At 34.9% G+C, this 23,602-nt stretch overlaps 3 protein-coding genes across 3 annotated transcripts; 1 reads left to right on the top strand and 2 right to left on the bottom strand.

The window, feature by feature from the left end:
- The first annotated feature begins 190 nt into the window (after positions 1-190).
- LOC146914670 (uncharacterized) lies at positions 191-3,914 on the top strand. Its single transcript, XM_085717454.1, has 4 exons — positions 191-394; positions 542-875; positions 2,023-2,151; positions 3,054-3,914. Exons 1-4 carry the CDS (start codon positions 332-334, stop codon positions 3,347-3,349), a joined length of 822 nt encoding a protein of 273 aa, XP_085573580.1. The 5' UTR covers positions 191-331; the 3' UTR covers positions 3,350-3,914.
- Positions 3,915-4,308: 394 nt separating this feature from the next.
- On the bottom strand, positions 4,309-6,836 carry LOC146914669 (polyadenylate-binding protein 3-like). Its single transcript, XM_085717451.1, has 6 exons — positions 6,076-6,836; positions 5,830-5,907; positions 5,647-5,736; positions 5,024-5,311; positions 4,734-4,931; positions 4,309-4,636 (listed from the first exon to the last, which is right to left on the bottom strand). The coding sequence occupies exons 1-6, from the start codon at positions 6,829-6,831 to the stop codon at positions 4,502-4,504; spliced, it is 1,545 nt and encodes a 514-aa protein (XP_085573577.1). The 5' UTR covers positions 6,832-6,836; the 3' UTR covers positions 4,309-4,501.
- Positions 6,837-21,300: 14,464 nt separating this feature from the next.
- On the bottom strand, positions 21,301-22,525 carry LOC146914668 (F-box/FBD/LRR-repeat protein At4g00160-like). Its single transcript, XM_085721113.1, has 3 exons — positions 21,924-22,525; positions 21,665-21,890; positions 21,301-21,585 (listed from the first exon to the last, which is right to left on the bottom strand). Exons 1-3 carry the CDS (start codon positions 22,523-22,525, stop codon positions 21,301-21,303), a joined length of 1,113 nt encoding a protein of 370 aa, XP_085577239.1.
- Positions 22,526-23,602: the final 1,077 nt, after the last annotated feature.

The raw sequence follows: 23,602 nt of genomic DNA, 5'->3' as shown, positions 1-23,602 counted from the left end.
TTTAGTCTGTGTGACACCTCATCAGTTAACAAAAGTTGTTAATCTCAGAAACTAAGTAGTGCACATTCAAAAATTACTATGTATTTAACGAATTAGAGGTGTAGAGTCGATGACCAAAATAACCATTTACTCAAGTATTTAATGTGTAACCAAATATTTACTATTTTTTATTTTTTTATCAAACATAGCCTATACGATGAACTCAAGTTGAAATTGGTAAAGTAACCCAACAACCCAAACCTTCCATATAATTCAAAAAATTAGGCGGCAAACACAAAACCTTTCACAGAAACTTTTTCCCCAAATTTTCGATCTTCATCGCTCTTCAACAATGGCGTCTTCGTCATCAACACTTTTCATCGCTCTTCAATGCTTCAATTGCTCCACCATGCAGGTTACTCCCTCTCCCTCTCTCTCTCTCTCTCTCTCTCTCTCTCTCTCTCTCTCTCTCTCTCTCTTTCTCTCTCTCTCTCTCTCTCTCTCTGCAATTTTCTCTCTCTGAAAATTCAATTTTCTCTGAAAATTCATTGAATTCATTCAGGTAAAACAACAGAAGAAAAGCAGCAACAAATGGAGCTGCGTTGTATGCAATCACAAACAATCAGTTCGCAAAATCTTCGCTCAAGGTTACAAAGCTAAAGATATTCGCACCTTCGTTCAATCCGTTAATATGTCCAGAAAATCAATTGAACAAGATGATCAACAACAGAGGCTCCTTGCCGGAACCCTAAATCCTACACCGGAGGAACACGCTCACGGAGATTCTGAACTTCCAGCTGATTTCAACAATAAGAAGAAGTGTACTACTGATTGGAGTGTGTATCTTGACAACGACGATCGTCGCACTACCGAGAGAAACGAACAACAGCAACACGGTTATTTGTTTATTTTTATTTTTTTTAATTTCAATTATAAGATATATTGTTATAGAATTTTAGTGTTTCATAATATTAAATTGAAGTAAAACTTGAAGTATGCATTGTGAAGCATTGACACGTCTACATACACACCGTCATTTCTGATAGAAGGCGTGTCTGGTCTCCAACATGTGTCCGTGTCCAGCATCGACATGATATGACACTGACACATGTGATTTCATTCAATTATTATCATTTTTTCCGTGTTGTGTCCGTGTTGTGTTTGGGGTATGTGTAATTGTAAGTGCTTCATACCCGACAAGACAATAACACTCACATGTAGACGTTAGTAAATTTGTGAAAATTGGAGTGATCAAATATAACTATGTGTCGTTGTCGGACACTAATACGTGTCAAAGTCAGACACCAAACATGCCTTAAATTTGTAGTGTCGATGCAACATAACAGGCAGCTGACACGACACAGACATTGATAATAATTTGTGAAAATTGAAGTGATTGAATATAATCGTGTGCATCACTGTTCGTGCGTGTCGAAGTCACACACCAGACACACCTTTGATTTGTAGTGTTGGTGTAACATAGATATACACTGATACAAACATGAGTTTTTGTAAGATCATTATGTAGTTTATTATTCTAACAGTTGTAGATTCAGTTATCATGTCATACGAGTTGAGTTGAGCTGAGCATGATGGTTTAATTTTAGGATCAATTATAAAAAATATACTATTAGAATCGTAGGATTTGCTTCAGAACATAATATAGTGAATCAAAGCTGCTGAACAAAGAAGGCTTGCATTTTAAGTTTGCGTTTGGATTTGATTAGCTGAAGTAGGAATGTGAATCACTCGCTTTCATTGAACTGTTCTGATTTATGAAATGAAATGATGGTGTTGTTCGTTTACTGGAGCAAGTTATTGTGCAGAACATATAGTGCATGACATAGCCATGCTTAAATTTGGATGTACAAATCGACTTTTACGAAACAAATGGTTATAGAATGATCTTTGACTTCAGCTTATTAAATAGGGACAGTTATAAACATTATGTGAAATAGGAGACATATAATAATGTAGCATATAGCAGAAGTAGTTCATTTTCACAGTTGTAGAGGTTGATTTGGTTTTGATTGAATTGAACAGAAGATGACTTAGACCCATTGGTAGTGACTGAGTTGCCGAAGGACATGTTCAAGAAGCGCAAATTAGTCGATAATTCAACTCCAAGAAGTGGCAGGCATTTTAAAAGTCCACTGCTTCAAACCTCTCAAGGTGAGTATTCATTCATTGCTTATGTGTCTCAAGTGATAATCAGTCATTCAAATTATTCAATTTGTTTTAATGATGCGAAGAGTAGGATACAACAGATTTTACCACTTGTAGTTAGTTGAAGAGAGTCAAAGTGAGGTTAAAATATATAATTGTTAGTTGGTTAGGCAATTTGATCTATTTCAGCTTAAAGGAAAAACATAAGGGCATACTTTGTTAGACATAATTACTGATCGATTAACTAGCAATTATTGGTTATTGATTAAAGCTGAATGCAGAGTAGTCAATAGCGGCCATGCATAGCGTTGCAGCGATAGACCACTACGGTTATCGTCGTAGTGTTGCGGTTTGAAATAGCAGCCGCACCAGCTTCTATAGCAGAACTGCGGAGCGGTTTGCGGATCCAAGTCAGCTTTTCCATTTTATTTACTGTGAAAACCCAAAAATCTCTGAAGTCTGAAGGGGCGTAATTGGTTCTTCTTTCATAACTGATTTAAACAACTCAAACTTATTTCAAAATCTCTGAAGAATGATGATTATATCAAAATTTCTAATTGAACAATTTTGTTAAACATATTGTTATTGAAGAGCCAGTTTGTTCCACAAATTCTATGATCCTTACAAGCTAAATTCCTACCTATTATTTGCAACTGAAAAACCAAATGGCACAAAGTTTGTGCTCCATTGATTTTCTTAAGGCAATACGGTGTTGGTGTAGAGGGATGTGTGGGTCAGATCTCTGTGTTGATTCACAACGCAGAAAATATAAATTTGCTTCCAAATTCTTTTCTTATAAAAAATACATATATCTTTGTGATATTTGTAAGAGCAGAAAGTCTACTAAGACATAAGACCTTACATTATATATGGGCTGATTTGAATTAACAGTATCTTAATTCACACAGATGCAGGGGAACCAGTAAAAGATCTGAGAAGAATCACATTATTGACTGAAAGCAATTCACAGAGAAATAATATAGTAACAGCAGCTAATCAGAGGACTCAAAAATGCAAACAAACAATCAACAGTTCAGCTTCCAAATGGAATGATTACTTAACTGAGGACAACTTAGAACATGGATACAAGAAGAGAGGCTTTAAATTGAACGACACTTCAGGTTCATGGAATAACAATGACATCTTAGAGGCCATAACTGGTGAGCAAAGAGTAGAAGATGATATTCACCCTGATTTCATGTGACTTGTATAAAATCAGGTGTTACATATAAGCATTTGATTCTGTATATGTGTACAAATAATCTAACAACTTAACGCATGTTTCTTCTGCTCTCAATTAAATGGATTTCCAATGGTACGCGTTTGGATACGGTATTATACTTGTATTCAAATCACATTTGTATTCAAACTGTTCTTGCATGAATAACAGTTTTAGTACATACATTCTTATCCATTGAGTGTTGATGATTGCACTTGAACTCTTATCCATCAAATAGCTAAGAGATAACAAATCAATTTTTCTCATTTTAGAGAAGAGGATGAGTTTTACAAACACTGATCAATGAGAAATTGAACTGTCACTAATGAATCACTTCCAAACCATCTTGGTGCTAATAGTGAAAGGATACTTTCAACAGGCCATTACCATTAAGTATGAAAGGGTCATGGATCATTGGATTCTTTACTATAATATATTTCAATATTTTGATCAATAGTGAAGCTACTCTCTATCAAGAATTTGGGACAGTCACATTGATCGAATCGTGTAAATCTTGTGTAAAATTTATTCTCCTTCCTTTTCTTTTTAATTTTTCTGCACTGTTTCATTTCTGTTATTTTTCTGCATATTTTCTTTGTTGCTTTGTTTTATTTTTTATTCTCTGTTATGTGCTATTTTTCTGATGTTCGTAGTTTATTACGTAATAAATAACTCTCCAATGATAGAACAATTTGAGAGAAAGTGAAGAAACAGAAAATTTAAAGCAATTTCTTAAGTAGAGAATAATGATTCTCCTTATTATTGCTATTGAATCAAATGCATACCAGAAGATACGCATCAGCCATCATCATCCATTGTGTTTAACATAATAATGATAAACTCAACCAAACAACGCAAAAGCTAATCAATTAGAAAGCCAGCTATAAACATTGGGTGAATTTTCTTTCACCACAGACTTTGGAAACTAATCCACTTGGATTGAATTCCTCAATCTAAATTAGATTCACCTGCAGAAAGAAAAATTAATTCCAAACAAGGGGAAAGGGATTCCCAACAAATCATTCATGTAACCAATCCAAGATGAAATAAATTCATCACACAAATAAAATCCTTAACAGGAAAATCCTGATAGAAGTATCCAAAACAACATCTAAGATTATTTCATTCACTTAGTGATTATGAGCCAATGTGACCACGAACTGCAGGACCTCTTGAAGCTTCACCAAGGAATCGAATCGCCTCAATCACCTTTGCTGTCTGATTGCCTGGTGTAAGACGATCCACCAGATGATATAAGTGTTCTTCCAGCATCTGTTTAACCAACAATACATTATAATATACCGACAAACTATTGTAAATCTAAGCAGAAAATTCAAGCGTCAACATATAGATAGCAAATTTTACATACCCGATGTTTATTTTCTTGAGTTTCAGAAACCAAAGTTGAAGCAAGTGAGTTGTTAGACAACGGACCATGATGATGATTGCCACTGGAAGTTGCAGCACTTGCAGATGGATCCATCATTTGACTTCTGGGAGCTACAGACACGTCCACACCATTTTGACCATTGTATTTAGACCTTTGGTTCAGGTTAGGAGGTCGCATCTAGATTCAAAATTAAATTTGTTTCAAATGTGATGAGTTATTTAGTAATATTATTTACAAAACAAAAAAACTTAGATTTACGGAATAAATACTTGGTTTTGCTTCTGTCGTACGTGCTGGAAGTTACCAGCAGGACGCACACCCCTCCCGTGCTCAAGATGACCCGGCCTCTGAAAGTGATATGGCAGGATGTAATTCGGAGTAACAAAGCCAGTTCCCACGCCTGGCATGTACTGTGGCTGGAAACTGTAACCGTTTAGCTGAGGCGACATGAGACCAAGTGTACCTTGCCCATAGTAAAACTGTTGCGGAGCAAGTCTTTGTACACTTGGATGGTATCCAGCATTTCCACCCGATACTTGAATTGCAGAAAAATGAGCCTGCAATTACACAAGCTTGTGAATTTAACTATTGAGTTTGTACAAAATACAATGTAAGAAAGACTAAATTTGTTTAAGATCGAAAACCAAAAAAATGAAAGTAAGCATGTTTCTGAAAGACCATCATACGAACAAACTTCTACTCCACAAGAAAGATTTGGATAGGCAAGACAAAAATAGGAAATTGATAACTTATTACTAAATCAATGCTACAAATGAAAACGATAAAGAAAACTTTATCTAAAAGATAAAAGACAAGATATATTTCAGCAAATGGCCAAATTGTACAAGATATATTTAAATGATATATTTGCAAGATAAAAGACAAGCTTTACCTGCAATTGAGCTTTCCTGTCTTCTTTCCGCTGGGCCACAGAAACATACAGGGGCTTCTGTCCAACCATCTTTCCATTGATTTCGTTTATCTAAAAAAACCATAATAAAAATCATGCATCTCGTAAAGAAGGATATATTTTGGTTAAACAAAGTCTTTTTTAACAAAAGAATAAACGACATACAGCTTTGCTTGCTTCCTCAGGAGTGGAGAAGGCAACAAAACCGAAGCCCTTGCTGCGGCCACGAGCATCGGACATTACCTGAAAACACATATTAAATGCAGTTATACTTTCAGATATTCAAATAAATACGAAGTGAGTAACAACCGAAATGCATGTTGCATGCAACCATGGAGTATCCACTCACATGCACTAGAACAATAAATAAACAATGATACGAATATCATTCAAAGATAAATTTTGATATACCTTGCAAGATGTTATTGTTCCAAACTCAGAAAACAGCTCCTTCAACTTTTCATCATTAAAACTCTTATCAATGTTTTTTAAGTACAAATTAGCACCTTGTGATTTCTCAGATCTTTTTAGCTTTTCTTGCTCAAACAAAGCTTTCAACTCTGCCTCCCTTTCCGATTTTTTCTGAGCCCTCCCGACAAATAAAACCTTCCCATCATTAGTTGTGCTCCCATTCAACTTCTCAACAGCAGTAGCAGCTGAATCTGAGCTTTGGAAATTCACAAAACCAAAACATTTAGAGTTCCCGTTCTCATCTTTCATTATCACAGCACTTGTTATTACACCAAAAGTGTTGAAAAGCTGCTTAAGGTCCTCATCAGTATATGATTCAGAAAGGTTTTTCACATACACATTAGTGAACTTAGGTGATGAACTTTCTTGACGCCGAACAAAATACCCGACATAAACTTTCTTATCATTTATCAGCATGCCATCCAATTTTTCAATGGCAATTTTTGCAGACTTATCATTGTCAAATTGAACAAAACCAAATCCCCTAGATTGACCATTGCTATCCATAGCAACCTTACAAGAAAGCACATTTCCAAAAGCAGAAAAAGTTTCATGTAATGCCTTGTTATCTATTGATGTTTCTAGATTCTTAATGAACACATTTGCAAATCCAGTTTTCCGAATGATAGGATCTCGATGAGAAAACATAATACGAATGGGCTTTCCATTCAGAGTAACGTAGTTCAAATTCTCCATCGCATTAGCAGCTGCAATACAAATTTTTTGAAGTTAAAGAAACAAATATAGATAGAATAATGTTTTTATAGATAATTTTATAAATTGAACACATTTTTCTTTTATTAATGAATGCATTGTCTAATCATATATCTGTACTTCAATTTTGAATGTAACTCATCATCACAAAATCATCTTATCAGTTGAATATTACGTCAAAAGTTTATAAGCACAACAAATGTTATATCTCTAGACAATATGAGCCTAAACCCACCTCCTCAGCCCCAACACAATTAAGCTGTTGTACATACAATAAAGCCAATAAAGCCAGACACAATCTTAGTCACATCGGAAATTGTGACTAAGATTTTTAATGTTCACATGATCGTAACACGGCTGCAATGATTAATGACATTTAAAAGAGGGATTGAAGAATCTCGACACAATATTAAAGAATCCCGACTCAACCACGACATAAAAACATAATTTTAAATACTAGGGTTTTACTCAGAAAAAGGAATTTACTCTACTTCTTTTGTAATCAGAGTCTTAAAAATCAATTAAAAATTGCAACAAGTTGTCCAAATCTTAATATCTTTAGTAGTTGCGACGCCAAGGTTTAAAATATTTCCACAATCACTTCATTAACACAATTGCAGTCATATCAGTCGTACTTGACAACAACTTTCAACAGTACCAAAGAATTTCTACCAAGATTTAAATGACGAATGCTGTCAAATAGGGTTTCAATCACAAACACAACAACAATTGTGGCCACTTGGACGTACTTGGTAGTGATTCTCTATAATATGAAAGAATTTCAGACACAAGTAAGACCTAAAAAATGATTATAAGTACTAGGGTTTTAAGTAGTGATTCTCAACAATATGAAAGAATCTCAGACACAAGTAAGACTTAAAACATGACCCGTATGTACTATAGTAATCATATATAGTCATAAAATTTAATAAGATTTGCAGGTTCTGTAAAACCTAACCCTTATTTTTTCTCTCTAAACAGAAAAAAAAAACTTTTTAAAAAGTTATAAACACAATCACAATGCATTCCATCAACAAGAATATATGATTCCCCTAAAAAAAAAAACATTATAATCAAAAGATCGAATTCAAAAAACACATAATAAAAGAATGAAAATTGAAATACAAACCATCACGAGCATTGGAGAAGTTGACATAACCATAGCCAAGAGATAACTGCATCATCTGATCTCTGCAAACCTTAACAGAAACGACTGGAGCAATCTGGCTGAATAATTCGTACAGCTGCGCCTCATTGACGTTCCCTTCAAGATCGCCAACGTACAAAGAAGCATTCTCAAAACTTCCAGCACCGGTCAAAGCCGCTGGAACCACTATCTTTGGTGATGAAGTCACTGCTGCCATTTGCTTCAACACTGAAACAATGTAACAGTATAAGATATTTTTAATGTGAATAAAACTAAAAAAAAAAAATGAATGAGAAGGAAAAAACTTACAGTAAAGAATGAACTGGTTTTCTATGGAAGCTGCAGAGAACAGTAGTAAGGAAGAAATGGTTTTCTGTGTGATTGTGATTAGTGTGTTTATCCCTTATATATAGATGAAAAATTAGGGAAATGTTCTATGTATCTGAAGCAGCAGAAAACTGTAGTATGGAAGAAATGGTTTCCTGTGTGATACGTGGTTTTTGTATGTCAAATTTTGTTGACACTCTTTGACTTGACTTTGACAAAAATTTTGTTTTTTTCCTTGTGTTAAACTCATAAATTGAAGTCTATTGATGCACTTATTTCCTGAATTAATAACAATTACTTTTTTGAAATAAGAAGTTTTTTTAGGGGAAAAATAAGAAGTTATTTTTAGATTTCTTTATCTTGGAAAATATCATTTCATAAAAAAAAGAAATCATTTTATTGTTTATAAGAATTATACCGTACAATTTACATTTTATCGTAGAAAATAATTATATCCACTAATATGAATTATGAGTAATAAAATTAAAAAGAAAAGCTTTTTTTATACAAAAAAAAGCTAAATTTTATTGGGTTAATTGTTTAAATTGACCTTGTAATATGTGTAGAGTTTGAAAAAAGACCTTGTAAAAATAAAAACACATTTTAATCTTGTAATTTTAGATTCTTCTTATTTTTGACCCTCTAATATACGCGAAGTCTAAAACAGTGCATGTTTTGGACGTTGAATTACAGTTTTCCACAAAAAAATAGAACTTTTCGACAAGAAAATAATTAATTATGAGTTTTCGTTCCCCATAATTATGAATTTCTTAGACAATTTATAGTTAATTCATCCATCGTTTAAAAAATCTAAAATTTCATGATGAAGGTTCTTATGATGTTCTAACCATACCTACAAAATTAGAGAACAAAATTTGACTTGTGAGTATATGCTTACTCGGAACAAAATTCCAATTTTGCAAGTTTTGGTTAAAAAATTAAATTAATTGAGGCTTACTCCAAATGCTATAAAATTTTGATGATCATATCTAAGTATTTTTATAGATGTCTATACAAATAGTCAGCTCAAGATTCGATTTCTAAGTCGAGATTTCCGTTGTTTTCTTTTTGAATTTTTTGTTCTTTAAAAATTTATAATTAATTGGTATCTTGTCTGAAAGTTATAATTTTTTGTGAAACATCATATTTTGACATCGTAAACTTGCAATTGTTCAAAAAAATTATGAAAAAAAATCAACTTTAAAGTCATATTTTTTAATTACGCGTATATTAAAAGGTCGAAAATAAGAAGAATATCGAGAAAAAAATTAAAGAAGAAAAATCAAATTACAGGGTTGGAATATCCTTATTTATTAATTTTATTAGGTCTGCAACAACTTAATCTAATAATTTCCCTCTAAAATGCTGCATTAGGTTAGCAGCAATTTAACCTAACAAATTCCATCTAAAATGCAGCGGACCAATTTAACCTAACAAATTCCCTCTAAAATGCAGCAATCTCTAATATTTCTCCTCACTGATGAGCTTTTCATTCATATCCTGTTGTGTCATCGTTTGTATATATGTATTGTTTCTGTAGACTTTTTTTTTGATAAGTTGTTGTACACTTATTTAATAAGTTTACAAACAGAATACCCTAATTTCCATGCTAACTCGGCTACCCTAATTTCCATGCAAACTCGCCTACCCTAATTTCTATAGAGTCTCAATACTTCAAAAATGTTTATTTTATTCAATGTGATTTTTTTTTTAAGGAATTTTATTCTATGTGAGTTAATAATGTTAGTAAATCCAGTTAATTTCATCCACCACTGCTTCTACTAATTTACGGTTACTTAAAATATGATTTATTTTATTCTATTCATGTGTACTCATTAAGATATTTGTCATGTACCTGTCCGTCGTGAATTTTGTTTGCGGATATCACAGACAAATGACAAATTTTTGGTCATCCTTAATTATATGTCTAACCCAGGCAACGCCGGGTAAATATACTAGTGTGTTTTTATTGTTAAAGGGTCATTTTCTAGACTTCGTGCATATTTGATGAAGTAGTTTTGCATCAAACAAGATAAGTATTTGTGTATCGTCTCCACAGCGAATAGTGCGTTATCAAGGACAGTTTAACATCAATTATCATTCCAAGTATTAAGAGTATTTGTTTGTTTGAAATGTGATTAGCTAAACTAATTTGCACAAAGTAAAAGTTGAGATAAATAAGGATTGAAACTTGTTAGGAGTAGCGTTCCTTAACCAAGCGTCACACGTAACCTAATGATCCATACGAATTCTAGCTTTATAAACAACATTATCACAATCAATTCTAAACTATCCTTCGTGTCCAAAGTGATGTAATTAACTCTAAGATATCGTTTAAACATTCGTGTCCAAATCCCTTAAACGATAACAAAGTCGATCAAATAACCTAATCGACCGTGTCCAGCCTGATTAAGTATCCGAAAGCATTTAACTCTTGATTATGGTGATTATCACAAGATTAACAAAGATGTCAAGTAAGTTAACCTAAGATATATTGCTACTCTAGCTCTAGATTCAAGAGTTTGTGTCCAAAGCATCTTGAATCTCATTGAAGGCATTAACACAAGAATAACAACAATATTTAATATAAATTGCTAGAACCATATATTGCAAGATCAAAAGATTACATGTTTAGCAAGGATCAAGTACCTCTCATCCCAACAAAGGGTATTTAGCTACACATCATCATGGAAGCCTTGCAAGGATGGATTGAAAAGGAAGGATTCATTACACTTGTGATGTCTCAACAAAGGAATAATAATCCAACTTCCAAAACCACTCTCACTCTATATGATCTACCTTACTTCTCTCTATAAAATATCTAAAGCTAAAACCTAAGAGAGAAACTAAGAAAAATATCAAGCTAAGATCCCAACATAATAAATTTCAAGGAATAGCAAGTGGGCATTTAATAGCCTCTGTTCTGCTTGAGCTCGCAGATGCGAGCAGCATCACTCGCAGATGCGAGTGATTCTTCTAGTCCAATGAGATGCTGCCACGTCATAAATGAGGAGGTCAAACCGCCCTAACTCGCAGCTGCGAGTAAGGGAGCTCGCAGTTGCGAGCTGCTCGCATTGGCACTCGCAGTTGCGAGTTTGAGTGCGAGTTGCATGCCTCCTGGATCAGCTTCTGCCCAAATAGTACTTTTTCATGATTTTTGGTCTTTGATCAGTGTCTTGAGGCTAATTCCTGCATAAAAGGATAGAGTAAGATATATAAAGCGTAATAAGGCATTTAACACTTATTTCTCGGCTTTTCCTTCAATAACTTGTAAAACAAGTAACAAAAAGTGCATGAAATATAACATGAAATTAACACTTCTTGGCACTTATCAATATTACAAGATCAATTTGAACAATTAACCCAATTTTATTTCACCAATTTTGGTAAATATAATTTAGTTATTATAATCATTGTTGTCAAAATCCTGACTTAAATCCTAAATTCCTGGATTTTGCGACTTTCTTCACCTTCAACGATTTAAATCCATAGTAGAATCCCAAAATAGACAAAATCCATCTATTTTGATTGCGATTTTACGATTTCTTATAAACTAAGTCATTTATGACTTGGCTAACAGGCGGTGTCGTAATTCGTTGTGTTCTATTTTGGTGGATGGGGTCTTGGTGGAAGGTGTTCACCCCATTTGTGAAGCAGTCTTTGGGCATTTTCAGAATCACTTTCGAGCTGATGTTATGGAGCGCCCCAGTATTGCTAATTTGCAGTTTCAAACTTTGTATGTTGAGGAGGGTGTGGGTCTTATCAAACCTTTTTTGCTAGATGAAATTAAGGAAGCTGTGTGGGATTGTGATAGTTACAAGGGTCCGGGAGCTGACGGAATTAACTTTGGTTTTATCAAGGATTTTTGGCTAGAGTTGAAGGATGAGATTTGGAGTTTTGTATCTGAGTTCCACCGCAATGGTAAATTACCCAAAGGTATTAACACTACTTTTATTGCTCTTATTTCGAAAGTTGATAGCCCACAGCGCCTTAATGATTTTCGACCAATCTCTCTGGTGGGGAGTCTGTATAAAATTCTTGCAAAATTATTAGCTAATAGATTTCGTGGGGTGATTGGTTCTGTAATTTTGGATTCTCAATCAGCGTTTGTTAAAAATAGACAAATTCTTGACGGTATTTTTATAGCTAATGAGGCTGTGGATGAAGCTCGAAAGTTAAAGAAATATCTTATGTTGTTTAAGGTGGATTTTGAAAAGGCTTATGACTCTGTTGACTGGGGCTATCTGGATTCTGTGTTGGGTCGTATGTCTTTCCCGGTTCTTTGGAGAAAGTGGATAAGTGAGTGTGTTAGTACAGCCACGGCTTCGGTGCTTGTTAATGGTAGTCCGACAGACAAGTTCCAGTTAAAAAGGGGATTACGACAAGGCGATCCTTTATCACCGTTTCTTTTCTTGTTGGCTGCAGAGAGTCTTAATATTCTGATGAATTCTTTGGTTTAGACTCAGTTGTTTACTGGTTATATTATTGGGGAAGTTAATCCGGTGGTGGTGTCCTATCTTCAATTGTTGGATGACACATTGGTATTGGGAACTAAAAGTTGGCCAAATGTCCGTGCTCTAAGGGCTGCTCTTCTTTCATTTGAGGCTATGTCAGGTTTGAAGGTGAACTTTCATAAGAGCAGTTTGGTTGGTGTCAATATTGCACCCTCGTGGTTAAATGAGGCGGCATTTGTTTTAAGATGCAAAGTGGGCAAGGTGCCATTCATGTACTTGGTATGTCTATCGGAGGTAATCCTCGGTGATTGAGTTTTTGGGATCCTATTGTGAATCGGATTAAAGTTAGGCTGTCTGGTTGGAATAGTCGTTTCTTATCTTTTGGCGGTCGTCTGGTTCTTTTAAAGTTTGTCCTGACCTCTCTGCCTGTCTATGCGCTTTCCTTTTTCAAAGCTCCATCAGGTATAATCTCTTCCATTGAATCCTTGTTTAATAAATTTTTTTGGGGTGGGAGTGAGGATCATAGGAAAATATCTTGGATAGGGTGGCATAATGTGTGCCTCCATAAGGAGTTTGGAGGTTTGGGGGTGAGACAATCGAAGGAGTTTAATCAGGCTTTGTTAGGAAAGTGGTGTTGGAGGATGCTTGTTGATAGGAGTGGTTTTTGGTATCGAGTTTTAGTCGCCCGTTATGGCGAAGTAGGTGGGAGGTTGGGGGCCGAAGTTGTTCTTCTTGGTGGAGGGAGGTGTCGAAGATTAGGGATGGGGACGGTGATATCGGTGGAGGCTGGTTTGGGGAGTGTGTGTCAAAGAAGTTGGGGGATTGTTCCGATACTCTGTTTTGGTTTGATAAGTGGTTAGGGTTGGCATCTTTGTGTCTGAGGTTTCCTCACCTATTTGATCTTTATGAGAACAAATTCATTACAGTGGCGAGTTTGTTCTCTCTTTGTCTTCAGCAGGGAGGGGAGGCGTGGAAGTGGATGCGGAGATTGTGGGCGTGGGAGGAGGAGTTAGAGGAATGTAGGAGTTTATTGCTTGATGTTTCTTTGCATTCTAATGTTTCAGACATGTGGGTTTGGTTGCGGGAGCCTTCTGAAGTGTACTCAGTTTGTGGTTCCTATCATTTGCTGACTACAAAGGATACTCCTCTTACGGATCCTGCAACATCGTTGATTTGGCATAATCAGGTGTCGTTGAAGTCTCCATCTTTTCCTGGAGGTTGCTTCGTGACAGATTGCCAAATAAGTCCAACCTAGTTCACAGACGGGTTATTTCTTCAGAGGCTTCTTTGTGTGTTTCAGAGTGTGGCTTAGTGGAGACATCACATCATTTGTTTTTATCATGTAATATATATTCATCGTTATGGCCCCTAGTGCGTCATTGGTTGGGCATTACAGGTGTCGACACTAATGTTATAGCCGATCAGTTTCTTCAATTCGTGCATTTAACAGGTGTTGGCAGCGCAAAACGGTCATTCCTTCATCTTATTTGGCTATTGTGCGTTTGGGTCTTATGGAATGAGCGCAATGATAGGTTTTTCAATAATGTTGTAACCCCTATTCCCAGGTTGTTAGATAAAGTGAAATATATGTCCTTAGTTTGGATGAAAGCCAAGAAGGCTGCCTTTAGGTTTGGCACAGATAGGTGGTGTTCGAGCCCGTTTCAATGCTTGGGCATCACATAATGGTTTGTTTGGTGGTTGTGTAATCGAAACTGTGTTCCTTCAGTAATTCTTTTGGCACATCTTGTGCTAGAGGAGTTGCTTTTTGTGGTTAATATATATTCCATTTTTGCTTGTTCAAAAAAAAGAAAAAGTCATTTATGACTATATACCATTTATAATATATATTTAGTATTAATTTTTTTGGGTAAAATTCATCGATTTTGATTGCGATTTTACAATTTCCTATATGATTCTACAAAAGTCCTTAAAATCCTTCGATTTTGATTGCGATATTTTGCTATTCCCTTTCGAACTGAAGTAAAGTCCGATTTTGACAACCTTGATTATTATAATTGTAAATGATGCTCACACTCTGCTAGGGTTTTCCTAGCATGAGCGTCGCCCAACATTTTCATTGCCAATTGCCTTCCATGCTTTAGGTGATCAGCTTATTCAATTACTTACAACCGTTTTAAGTTGTCTTGGTTTTTGGGTGATGTCAACATCAGTTACTCCACCGTCCATTCAACATTTGTACATTGATTGTTTCTCAATTTCTGTTCGTTTGTTATTGCAAAGGCGATTCCATTTCATCAATTCTTTTGTTTCTCAAACGGTGCAGAGTTGTTGCTCAATTTTTATTTCCTTGCTAGCTCCGATCAACTATTCCAGTCTCCTCTATAACATCTGTGACGACACTGTCTCCCTCATCTGCAATGGCCGTTTCTTCCATGCCTCTCGCAAATGCAACACATGCTTTTCCTGCACCGGCTGCCACTCTGAAACAGTCGTTTGCACAGACCCTCCGAGGCCCTCAGGTACAATTTTCTGAACCACTTCCAGAACCATCAATTCGTGGGGAAACACTGCCTATCAAAATTACGAATGATGCTTATTTCCGAGGGTTAGAAGCATGTAAAATTAACCTTCGGGGTAGGCTAGTTTTGAACAAGGGTAACAAACCATATTCTTCCAAGGATAAGCACATTCCAAATTTCCAAAACATACAAAGCCATTGCTAATGGCCGCATTAAGGTTACATATTAATCATCCTCTTGGGGCATTTCCCAGCTGTTTAATGAGGAAAAGCTACTCTGCATGTTGCAGATTTGCTTGCTGCCACTACTTGCAGTGTTGTAAGCCACATTTGCTCCTTTCCCATTGTTTGCAGGTTACGACCGTGCCATCAAATCCACATTAAAGTGCACCAGAAATAAAGTTTACTGGAGCCAAGATCTTACGCGACTTTAAAGAACAAGTCATGGAAGCCATCTGCAACATTGATGTGATCTTAGACGACTTTGAAAAATAAGTGATGGAAGCCATCTGCAACATTGCCTGTCAATATAGTACCACATTCCTGTGTGCTGCCAAATTTCTACTGTCACAGGACACATAACCTTGTGATGCCAAGTACTTTCTTCGGCATTATTCCACCTTATACAGTTTGAAGGAGAAGGCACACCTTTCATTCTTAATAGAGTCCTTGTTGGTACACATTCTCCAAGTGAAGTTTTTAATTGTTGGAGTAGGAGGTACTTTCATACGCTAAATTATTGATCAGTTTGCCATCTTGTGCAAGTTTGAAGAGTCAATTATGAACTCAACAGTCATTTCAGGCCACCAAATGATTATATGCTGCTCAACTCCTAATAAAATGATAATATAGATTTGGTGATCTTTTTTGAATTGGAGCTTGTTAGTCCCTGATACTGACAACCACCTCTTTTTACATCTTAGACCATCCTTGCCTTGTAGTGTGTTTTGTTTTACGGTGATAAGAATTGATTTTGAATGAATTGAGTTTGTAAATAATTCAGGCTAAAAGTGAGTTAAATGTAAAGTAATTTATGTCCGTAAAGATTCACGTAAGAGTGTTTTGAATAGTAAATTAAATCGTTGAAATCAATATTATTCATGCCATTTTTATTACTATTAGTGGTAGCATTACCTTCAAGATATTCAAGGTGTTGAGTTACGTGCCCCAACACCACATCTAGATGCTTAATCTCTTTTTCTCCCTCAATATCAGAGAGCACCTAGTAACTTTCGATCAACTTTACCCTCGTATGCTCTTATCTCACACCGGCAAAGACCGCCAAACTATCATCTGTCTGATCCACAGATGGGACGCCGGCCTTACAGTGTTGGCAGTTCAGCCACTCCTAACTTAGTTGTCACTGGTTTGCTTGGGAATGTTAGCGGTCAATATACTTTAACATCCCCGAATGTTATTTCACATTTGTCGGATGTGGCTCCCAATAACTTATCAGGATTTGGGCCCAATAGCAGTAATGTGGTAGCTAACTTGTCGCATCTAGCTGCATCTCCGAATTTAGTATGTTTATTGGATGATGCATTACCAGACAACTGTTTTGCATGCATTTGTCCCAATACCTGCTCACGAATGGATTGATAGTATAATTGTATGAGACCTGCAGCAATAACATCACTCCAAGAGTCTCTTCTGGCAAGAAACATAAGAATTTTGAAGCTACTCCCTACAGGAGTATTTCATACATTTATAGAACTGATTGGCTTCGTGACTTTTAGGTTAGTTCACTCGGGATATCTCAGATTGGTCGTTCATCAGCCTTATTTTATATATTGCAACAACTGTGACTTCCTTGATTAATTCGGACACATGGCTGTTCTGGTTCAACTTCTCATAATTAAGCTCATGTTTATGTTAATGTGAAATAATTATTTTTGTTCACGTGTTTGTAATTTATTTTTGTTTTTTGTTAGTTAATAAAGCATCGAATTTAGAGTGTTAGTGGATTAGCTTTCAAATTCTGTGGGGCAAATGCACAGTATTGTTTCTAATGATCAGCATTTTCTCTATTATTTGATTGAATAAAACTGATGATGTTGCCCAATGACTATCTTCTTGCATGCATTTGATTGAATAGTGTTTGTTTTATGATTATGAAAACTAGCAGCATGTGCAATTCCAGCAAAGATAGGAATTACATAAGATAGTCGTGACAATAAGAACAAACAGTGAATGATATATATCCAATCATTTGCCGCCACATCTTTTTATATATATTTAATGAATTCCAAATACTACATGTATGTTTGATTTCACTATTAGATGAGGCAAATATTTGATTTCACTTTTAGATGAGGCAAAATTGATTTTGACGTGTTTTGATGTTCACAGCTATAACTGATTTTCCCTTAGAATTGATTATAAGTTGAAGTTAGACTTTGGCGCATAATTTTATTTACATTCAACTCACTTTTAATCACCCAATTTTACCAAATTAATTTTATCACCGCAAAAATTGCTACGTATTACTGGAAAGGAAAATTGCAGCATCCAAATTGCCTTTCCACTGCTATATTTGCTGCTGTCAGGTTACAAATCACTGCTTCACCTGAAACACAGCGCTGGCGCACTGCATTACGTTTCATCCAGATGCTCCATAAAAAAGGAATTCATAAACCTTTCATGTTATTGGATTGATTGATTTCAAACAATATTCAATTACTGCAATGCTACCTTGTTCGTTCTAACAAGGAATTCATATATATTCTTCAAGAGTTATATTCTGCAGACAAATTAAAACAAAAAACCAGCATACTAAAACAAGAGATAGAGTGCTGGAGGATCATTGTGGTCTGTTTCTTTTACTTCTGAAATGGTCTCTTGTTTTATATTTTATTTTGTTTTCAAAAAATTATGTCGAAACGCTACTTTTGTTTTAAAATTGTCTCAGTTTGCAAATATCATACCAACGTGGTTAACAATATATATACAAAATAAATTATTGCAAACAATCTGCAAAACAAATTCAAACGCACAATACCAGAATTACTGATTGCATAATCAACTATAAAGCACATCAATAGAGCAAATATGCAGAAAAATCACGGAAATGAAATAGTACAGAAAAGGGACGAGAAGAAATCGTACACTTAGATTGACATGGTTTATCAATGTTACCGTCGTAAATTCTCAATCATATAGGTCAAAAAATCTTAATCTAGATTATAATAAAGAATCTATTGATTCATGTCCCTTTCATACTCGATGGTAATGAGTATAAATCTCTACGTGAAAATGTCCTTTTACACTGAGGACAAATTCAACCGTGGAAGTGAGTCATCGGTAACAGTTCATGTTTTCATGGATAAATGTTTTAATACTCATCCACAGTGCACTTATCTGCGGTCTTATATCTTAACCATGGGTGATACATGCATTCCTTCTCGGTTGTTCACCCAATGAAATAAGCAAATAGGCTCCTCTCAAGAATAAACCTTGCGGAGAAACAATGTTCTTTAGGGAACTCAAATAATGATATTTTCACGATGTAAGAAATGAAAGATCACTTATATGATTCATGTTCTGTGAAAATCTAGAAGAAGCAGAAGAACAAATCAAACAAATTGAAGAGCAAGACGAAAATTCAAAATATTCATTGAGTTGAAGTCAACATTTGGATATAGTTTCCTCTTGATGAAATATTCATCAGATATTGTGACCTACAAAGCAACTGCAACCTGAACGATCAAATAATTTCATAGAGTAGTTATAACCTCTACAAAGCAAGGGAAGTAAAAAATAAAACATGAAAAATTGTTCTATAAACTTTCCTACACTCGAAATACATTTTCGCATGTACCTCTTCGGGAAAGAATGTCACCTATCAAATATATTTTGCATATAAACTTGAAAGTGCAACAAATGACCTTGCACATACACCTACAAGTCATCAAGAAATCCTTTTATGAGAACTTTAAATCTTGCAGGTTGAATAAGAAGCTTGAAGCTCTGAGTTATAATTGGCTGTACGATATTAGTAGACCTACAGGGTACCAATACAAAAATCCTTTAAGGATAAATGTTGAGTCATCACGAGGCCCTAGACCTAGAATATGTGACTTATCTTCCTCTACCTGAAAAACTAAGTAGCTCTTGTCTCATTGCAATGATAACGTTGTTCCTTCGCACGTCTCAACTGCATTTCTGCAGGAGCAATTTTCTTGACATTTATACTCATGTACACAAAGAAATACATATAAAACATAAAAGAAATTAACAGAGGCGGTTATCACATCAGTCTAACACACTGAAGGTCTCCGGTAGCCAAAGGCGGTTCACTAGGCGAGATTTGTAGATGAATCAGATGACGAATCCATCTGCAATTGCTGCAACTTCTATTGACAATCACCATCGTGGTCTATTGTCTAACAACTTGCTTGCTTCATCTTTGGCTTCTGCTACTAAAGAAAATCAACATTGGGTATGTAGAAATTTGTTAGCAATATGTTATCCTTTAAATTTTCCGCTTAGAGTTGCAATATATACTATGTGGATATATTATAATATATTGTCGCTAATATCATGATCTTACTAAAAAGTTAAACCTAAAATGGGTTGTCTTATCAGACAGCAATCAGACAGCAAAGGTGACAAGAATGTTGCTTGAAATGGACCAATCAGAGTTTATCCATCCATTTGAGTCACCTGAAGAACTGAAGATGAAGGTGACTGAGGCGATGTGAATCTGTGATTCCTTCGTGACGCTTCACAAGGTCCTGCAGTTCGTGATCAGACTGGCTCAGAATCACTGAGTGAATGAAATGATCTTAGATGTGTAGTTTTGGATCATTTAACTTTCATTGTTTCATAGAAGTAGTGCTTGTCTATGGATACAACAGTAGAATATAGATTGTAGGAACCTTCTGCTTAATCTTGATTCAGAAGTTATGGTAAGCATTACAAAACATGTAAAATCAATATACTTTTTTTTAACAGCAAAAGTGTAAAATTAATATGATTAACGCGAGTGCTTCATTCACCGAACTATAAATAGTAAAAGGAGCATATACTTTGCCCAAACCAACCTGCAATTGTCAATGATGTGAACAGTTGAATACAGAAATTGGCTTAGCATCAGTTTGATTCCGCATTGGCAACCATTAAATGCACGTTTGGAACAGTCGAACGTGGTTTGACTGCCAACATAAACCAATTTACGTTTAACTCGCTTTAAATCAAATTTAATTCTAACCATTGTATAACCAAACACAGTCTTCCATAACGGCAGCAAGTGCAAGAACAAATCAGGATCAACTGCATACTTTAAACATAGTAAAATTTCAAATTGATAGTAAAATTTTCATCACTATAAACATTGTTCCAATCAAGTTTCTCACATGTTATTATAACACTAGTTTCTAATTTCTAATACATAGGTTCTCATTATAAGTGTGGGCAGTCCTTACCTCACAAGTCGGTTTTGTGAGTTTGTGTTGGGTCGAATCGCATATTCTAAGAAGCCAAATAGGTAAATCATTGCTTATCTTAGATTTTCATTTTGCAAAGGCATAAGGAACCATAGCAAATTAAATATGAAAAAACCAACCAATACAGCAAACACAGTAAACCATGATCACGAGTGTTCAAATGTTGCTACTTATATGTTACATTATTTGTGCAGTTTTGAAGAGAGTAAAATTAAAACGATTCAGACCATAGAAAACTATAAGAGTTATGTTGAAGCTTACTATATCTCAATATTATACCACAAACTGAGACATAATCATGAAAACAAAATACTAAATGCAAAAATAGGATTCATAAATTTCGTATGCATCAATGAAAGAGCTACTCGTTGAGTAAACCTACACTGATATAATGAAGTAACTAATAAAATTACTTGGAACAGTTCTCACTTTCAATACAATAGAGAAAAATAAAATTAAAAGCATCCAAACAGAATTGTTATCGATCCTGAATGCATCAATGAAAGAGCTAATTTTACTAGAAGACAAATTGTTCTTCAAAATAAATGGTTTCATATCGTAAGAATAGAAACTAACGAAAAACATTGATACTTCTAGTTACTACTTATATTGAAATGAAAGTTTACATGCTGGAGAAATCCTTGGACAACGTGATAATTCTTCTATAATTTGACTCCTTTCCAAAAGGATTTCATATGAGGACCTAGTAGTAACGTCGATTGTCATAGCTTGTAAAAGCCTCGCATTCTGCAAAATATATTTTGCAAATCGAAGGTTATTTGCCGATCCTTCAAAGTTTGAAATTGTACATGATCTGAGGTGAGACGAAACACATTCAATAACCGAATTTGGCCATTTCCATTCCTTGGATGGGCTGGACCTCCACTGTCAAAGAGATGAAAAGCAAGATTTATCAAAATATATTTAAAACAGAACAAGCAAACAAATATATTACTCAACAAACCTTACTAATAGAAAGAATTTGAAGCTTGGGACAATGTTGGAGCAATTGTACTATGCCATCCCAGCCAAGAAAGAAGTAACAAAACCTTAGTTTAATGTGAATTAAGTTTGGAAACACTGGAATGCTTTCCAAACTAATATCTTGCGCGTCATCTATGCATAGAAACTCAACATTATTAACTACATTATAAGGAACATCAATTGCACGGATTTCAGCTCTAACCAACCTAGCCAGGGACAAGGAATAAAACCTTTCTAACGCAATGTTTTCATAAGGTTCGACATATTCAGCACGATAAGTCCTCAAATCTTCTAGGTTAGGAGAAGCATTAAGAATTTGTTGGAAAACTTTCTGATTTTTAAAACGAACAAGTCTCAAATGTAGGGTTTTGAGCGACGGAAGATCACCACACAAATTTTCAGCTTCAACTCGTAACATCTTAAGTTTGAGAACAACTAGGGTTTGACATGTGAAAATTGTGTCATGCAAGATGCTGGGACCCATGGAGAGATGAAATTCTTCAATACAACGTCGTTTAGCGGCTTCTACCCATGCATCCAAGATGATGTGATCACTTAATATAAAACCACACGTTAGGCTAAAAGTTTTGATGGATTGGTTTGAGAAACGAGGAGAGAGCATGAGTTTATCTATAAGACCACATAAAGAATTGAAGTCGGCGTAGTCATGCACGGTTTCATCGTCGAAGCGGAGAATGCCGAGTGAGTGGCAAAGTGGGGTCCACCGCTTCGAAAGAACGGTGGTACTGAAAGCGATTTTGGTTGGAAGAAAAGAGAGTATGTGACATAATAATTCATCAGGTAAGCCACTGATCCTATCCATCTTTCTTGAGTCTTCCATCGTTGAGAGACCTCTGTACCAAAGTAACTTTTGTCCTTTACCGAAAGTAGGGTTATCTTTTATATTTTATTTTTACCAACAAAGCCGCTAAAAAATTTTCTTCTCAATTAACAGATTTTTTTTTTTTTAAATTTAAATCTACCAACAAACTCGTGCTAAACAAACGATGAGAAATAAAAAAAAGGATTAATTGTTTAAATTGATCCCTGAAAAATGATCTCGTAAAATAAAATATATATATTCTAACCCTGTAATTTGAAATTCTTCTTATTTTTTACCCTATAATTTACATGTGATCCAAAAAAGTGATCTACAGATTGAATTTTTTTCATGATTTTTTTTAGGAATCTTTAGGATGTTCAAACATAGCTTTACACAAAGAATTTTATTTTTCAACTATGACGAATTTATTACGAATTTTTATTCCCCATAATTATGAATTTCTTAAGATAATTCATAATTAATTTGTATCTCATTTAAAAACTTCAAAATTTGATATGAAGGTTCTTATGATATTTTGACCATGCCTACAAAATTATAGAACAAAATTTGACCCGTGAGTATACATTTACTCAGATTTTTTTTTCATTTTCGCACGTTTTGGTTGAAAAATAAATTGAATGTTACAAAACTTTGCATATCCTTCTTATGTATTTCTATAGATGTCTTTGAAAACAATAAGCTCAATTCAATTTCTATTCATTGTTTTATTTTTTTGAGTTTTTGTCGTTTCAAAAATTCATAATTAATTCGTCCTTAGTTGGAAAATTTTAATGTTTTGTGTAAAGTCATGTTTTAACGTCATAAACATGCTTGAAAAGAATCATAAAAAAATTCAACCTGTAAGTATTTTGAAGGAGTGCTTCATTGTGCGTGGTGGGGCACATTAGTTTATTGGTACGGGTCACTCTATATCAATACTTGATGAACCTCAGTTGTTGAATGGGGATCGCATAAATGGAAATATTATGGGTGTTAACTATGTGAGGGATTTATCTGTGAGTAGTTTGATGCATGTCTCGACGAAGCGTTGGAACCTGGAAGTGATTCAACAGGTGTTTAGTCCTGATAAAGATG

Source organism: Medicago sativa, chromosome 6 (genome assembly GCF_051527215.1).
Source record: "Medicago sativa cultivar Bolivia chromosome 6, Bolivia_mono, whole genome shotgun sequence".
NCBI lineage: Eukaryota > Viridiplantae > Streptophyta > Magnoliopsida > Fabales > Fabaceae > Medicago > Medicago sativa.
The sequence above is the reverse complement of the archived record's forward strand: the minus strand, read 5'-3'. Positions and strand labels throughout refer to the sequence as shown.

Bases quoted from the DNA above. Each gene is read 5' to 3' on its own strand.
- LOC146914670 (XM_085717454.1), top strand. From the start codon at position 332: ATGGCGTCTTCGTCATCAACACTTTTCATCGCTCTTCAATGCTTCAAT. The intron at 395-541 runs GTTACTCCCTCT...GAATTCATTCAG, and splicing joins TCAATTGCTCCACCATGCAG to GTAAAACAACAGAAGAAAAG. The intron at 876-2,022 runs GTTATTTGTTTA...TGAATTGAACAG, and splicing joins AAACGAACAACAGCAACACG to AAGATGACTTAGACCCATTG.
- LOC146914668 (XM_085721113.1), bottom strand. From the start codon at position 22,525: ATGGAAGACTCAAGAAAGATGGATAGGATCAGTGGCTTACCTGATGAA. The intron at 21,891-21,923 runs GTTAGAAAGGTT...GTCCCTGGCTAG, and splicing joins GAACCTTATGAAAACATTGC to GTTGGTTAGAGCTGAAATCC. The intron at 21,586-21,664 runs GTTTGTTGAGTA...TCTCTTTGACAG, and splicing joins AAATTCTTTCTATTAGTAAG to TGGAGGTCCAGCCCATCCAA.
- LOC146914669 (XM_085717451.1), bottom strand. From the start codon at position 6,831: ATGGAGAATTTGAACTACGTTACTCTGAATGGAAAGCCCATTCGTATT. The intron at 5,737-5,829 runs GTATGTCGTTTA...TGGTTTTTTTAG, and splicing joins CTGAGGAAGCAAGCAAAGCT to ATAAACGAAATCAATGGAAA. The intron at 5,312-5,646 runs GTAAAGCTTGTC...GTGTAATTGCAG, and splicing joins ACAGGAAAGCTCAATTGCAG to GCTCATTTTTCTGCAATTCA.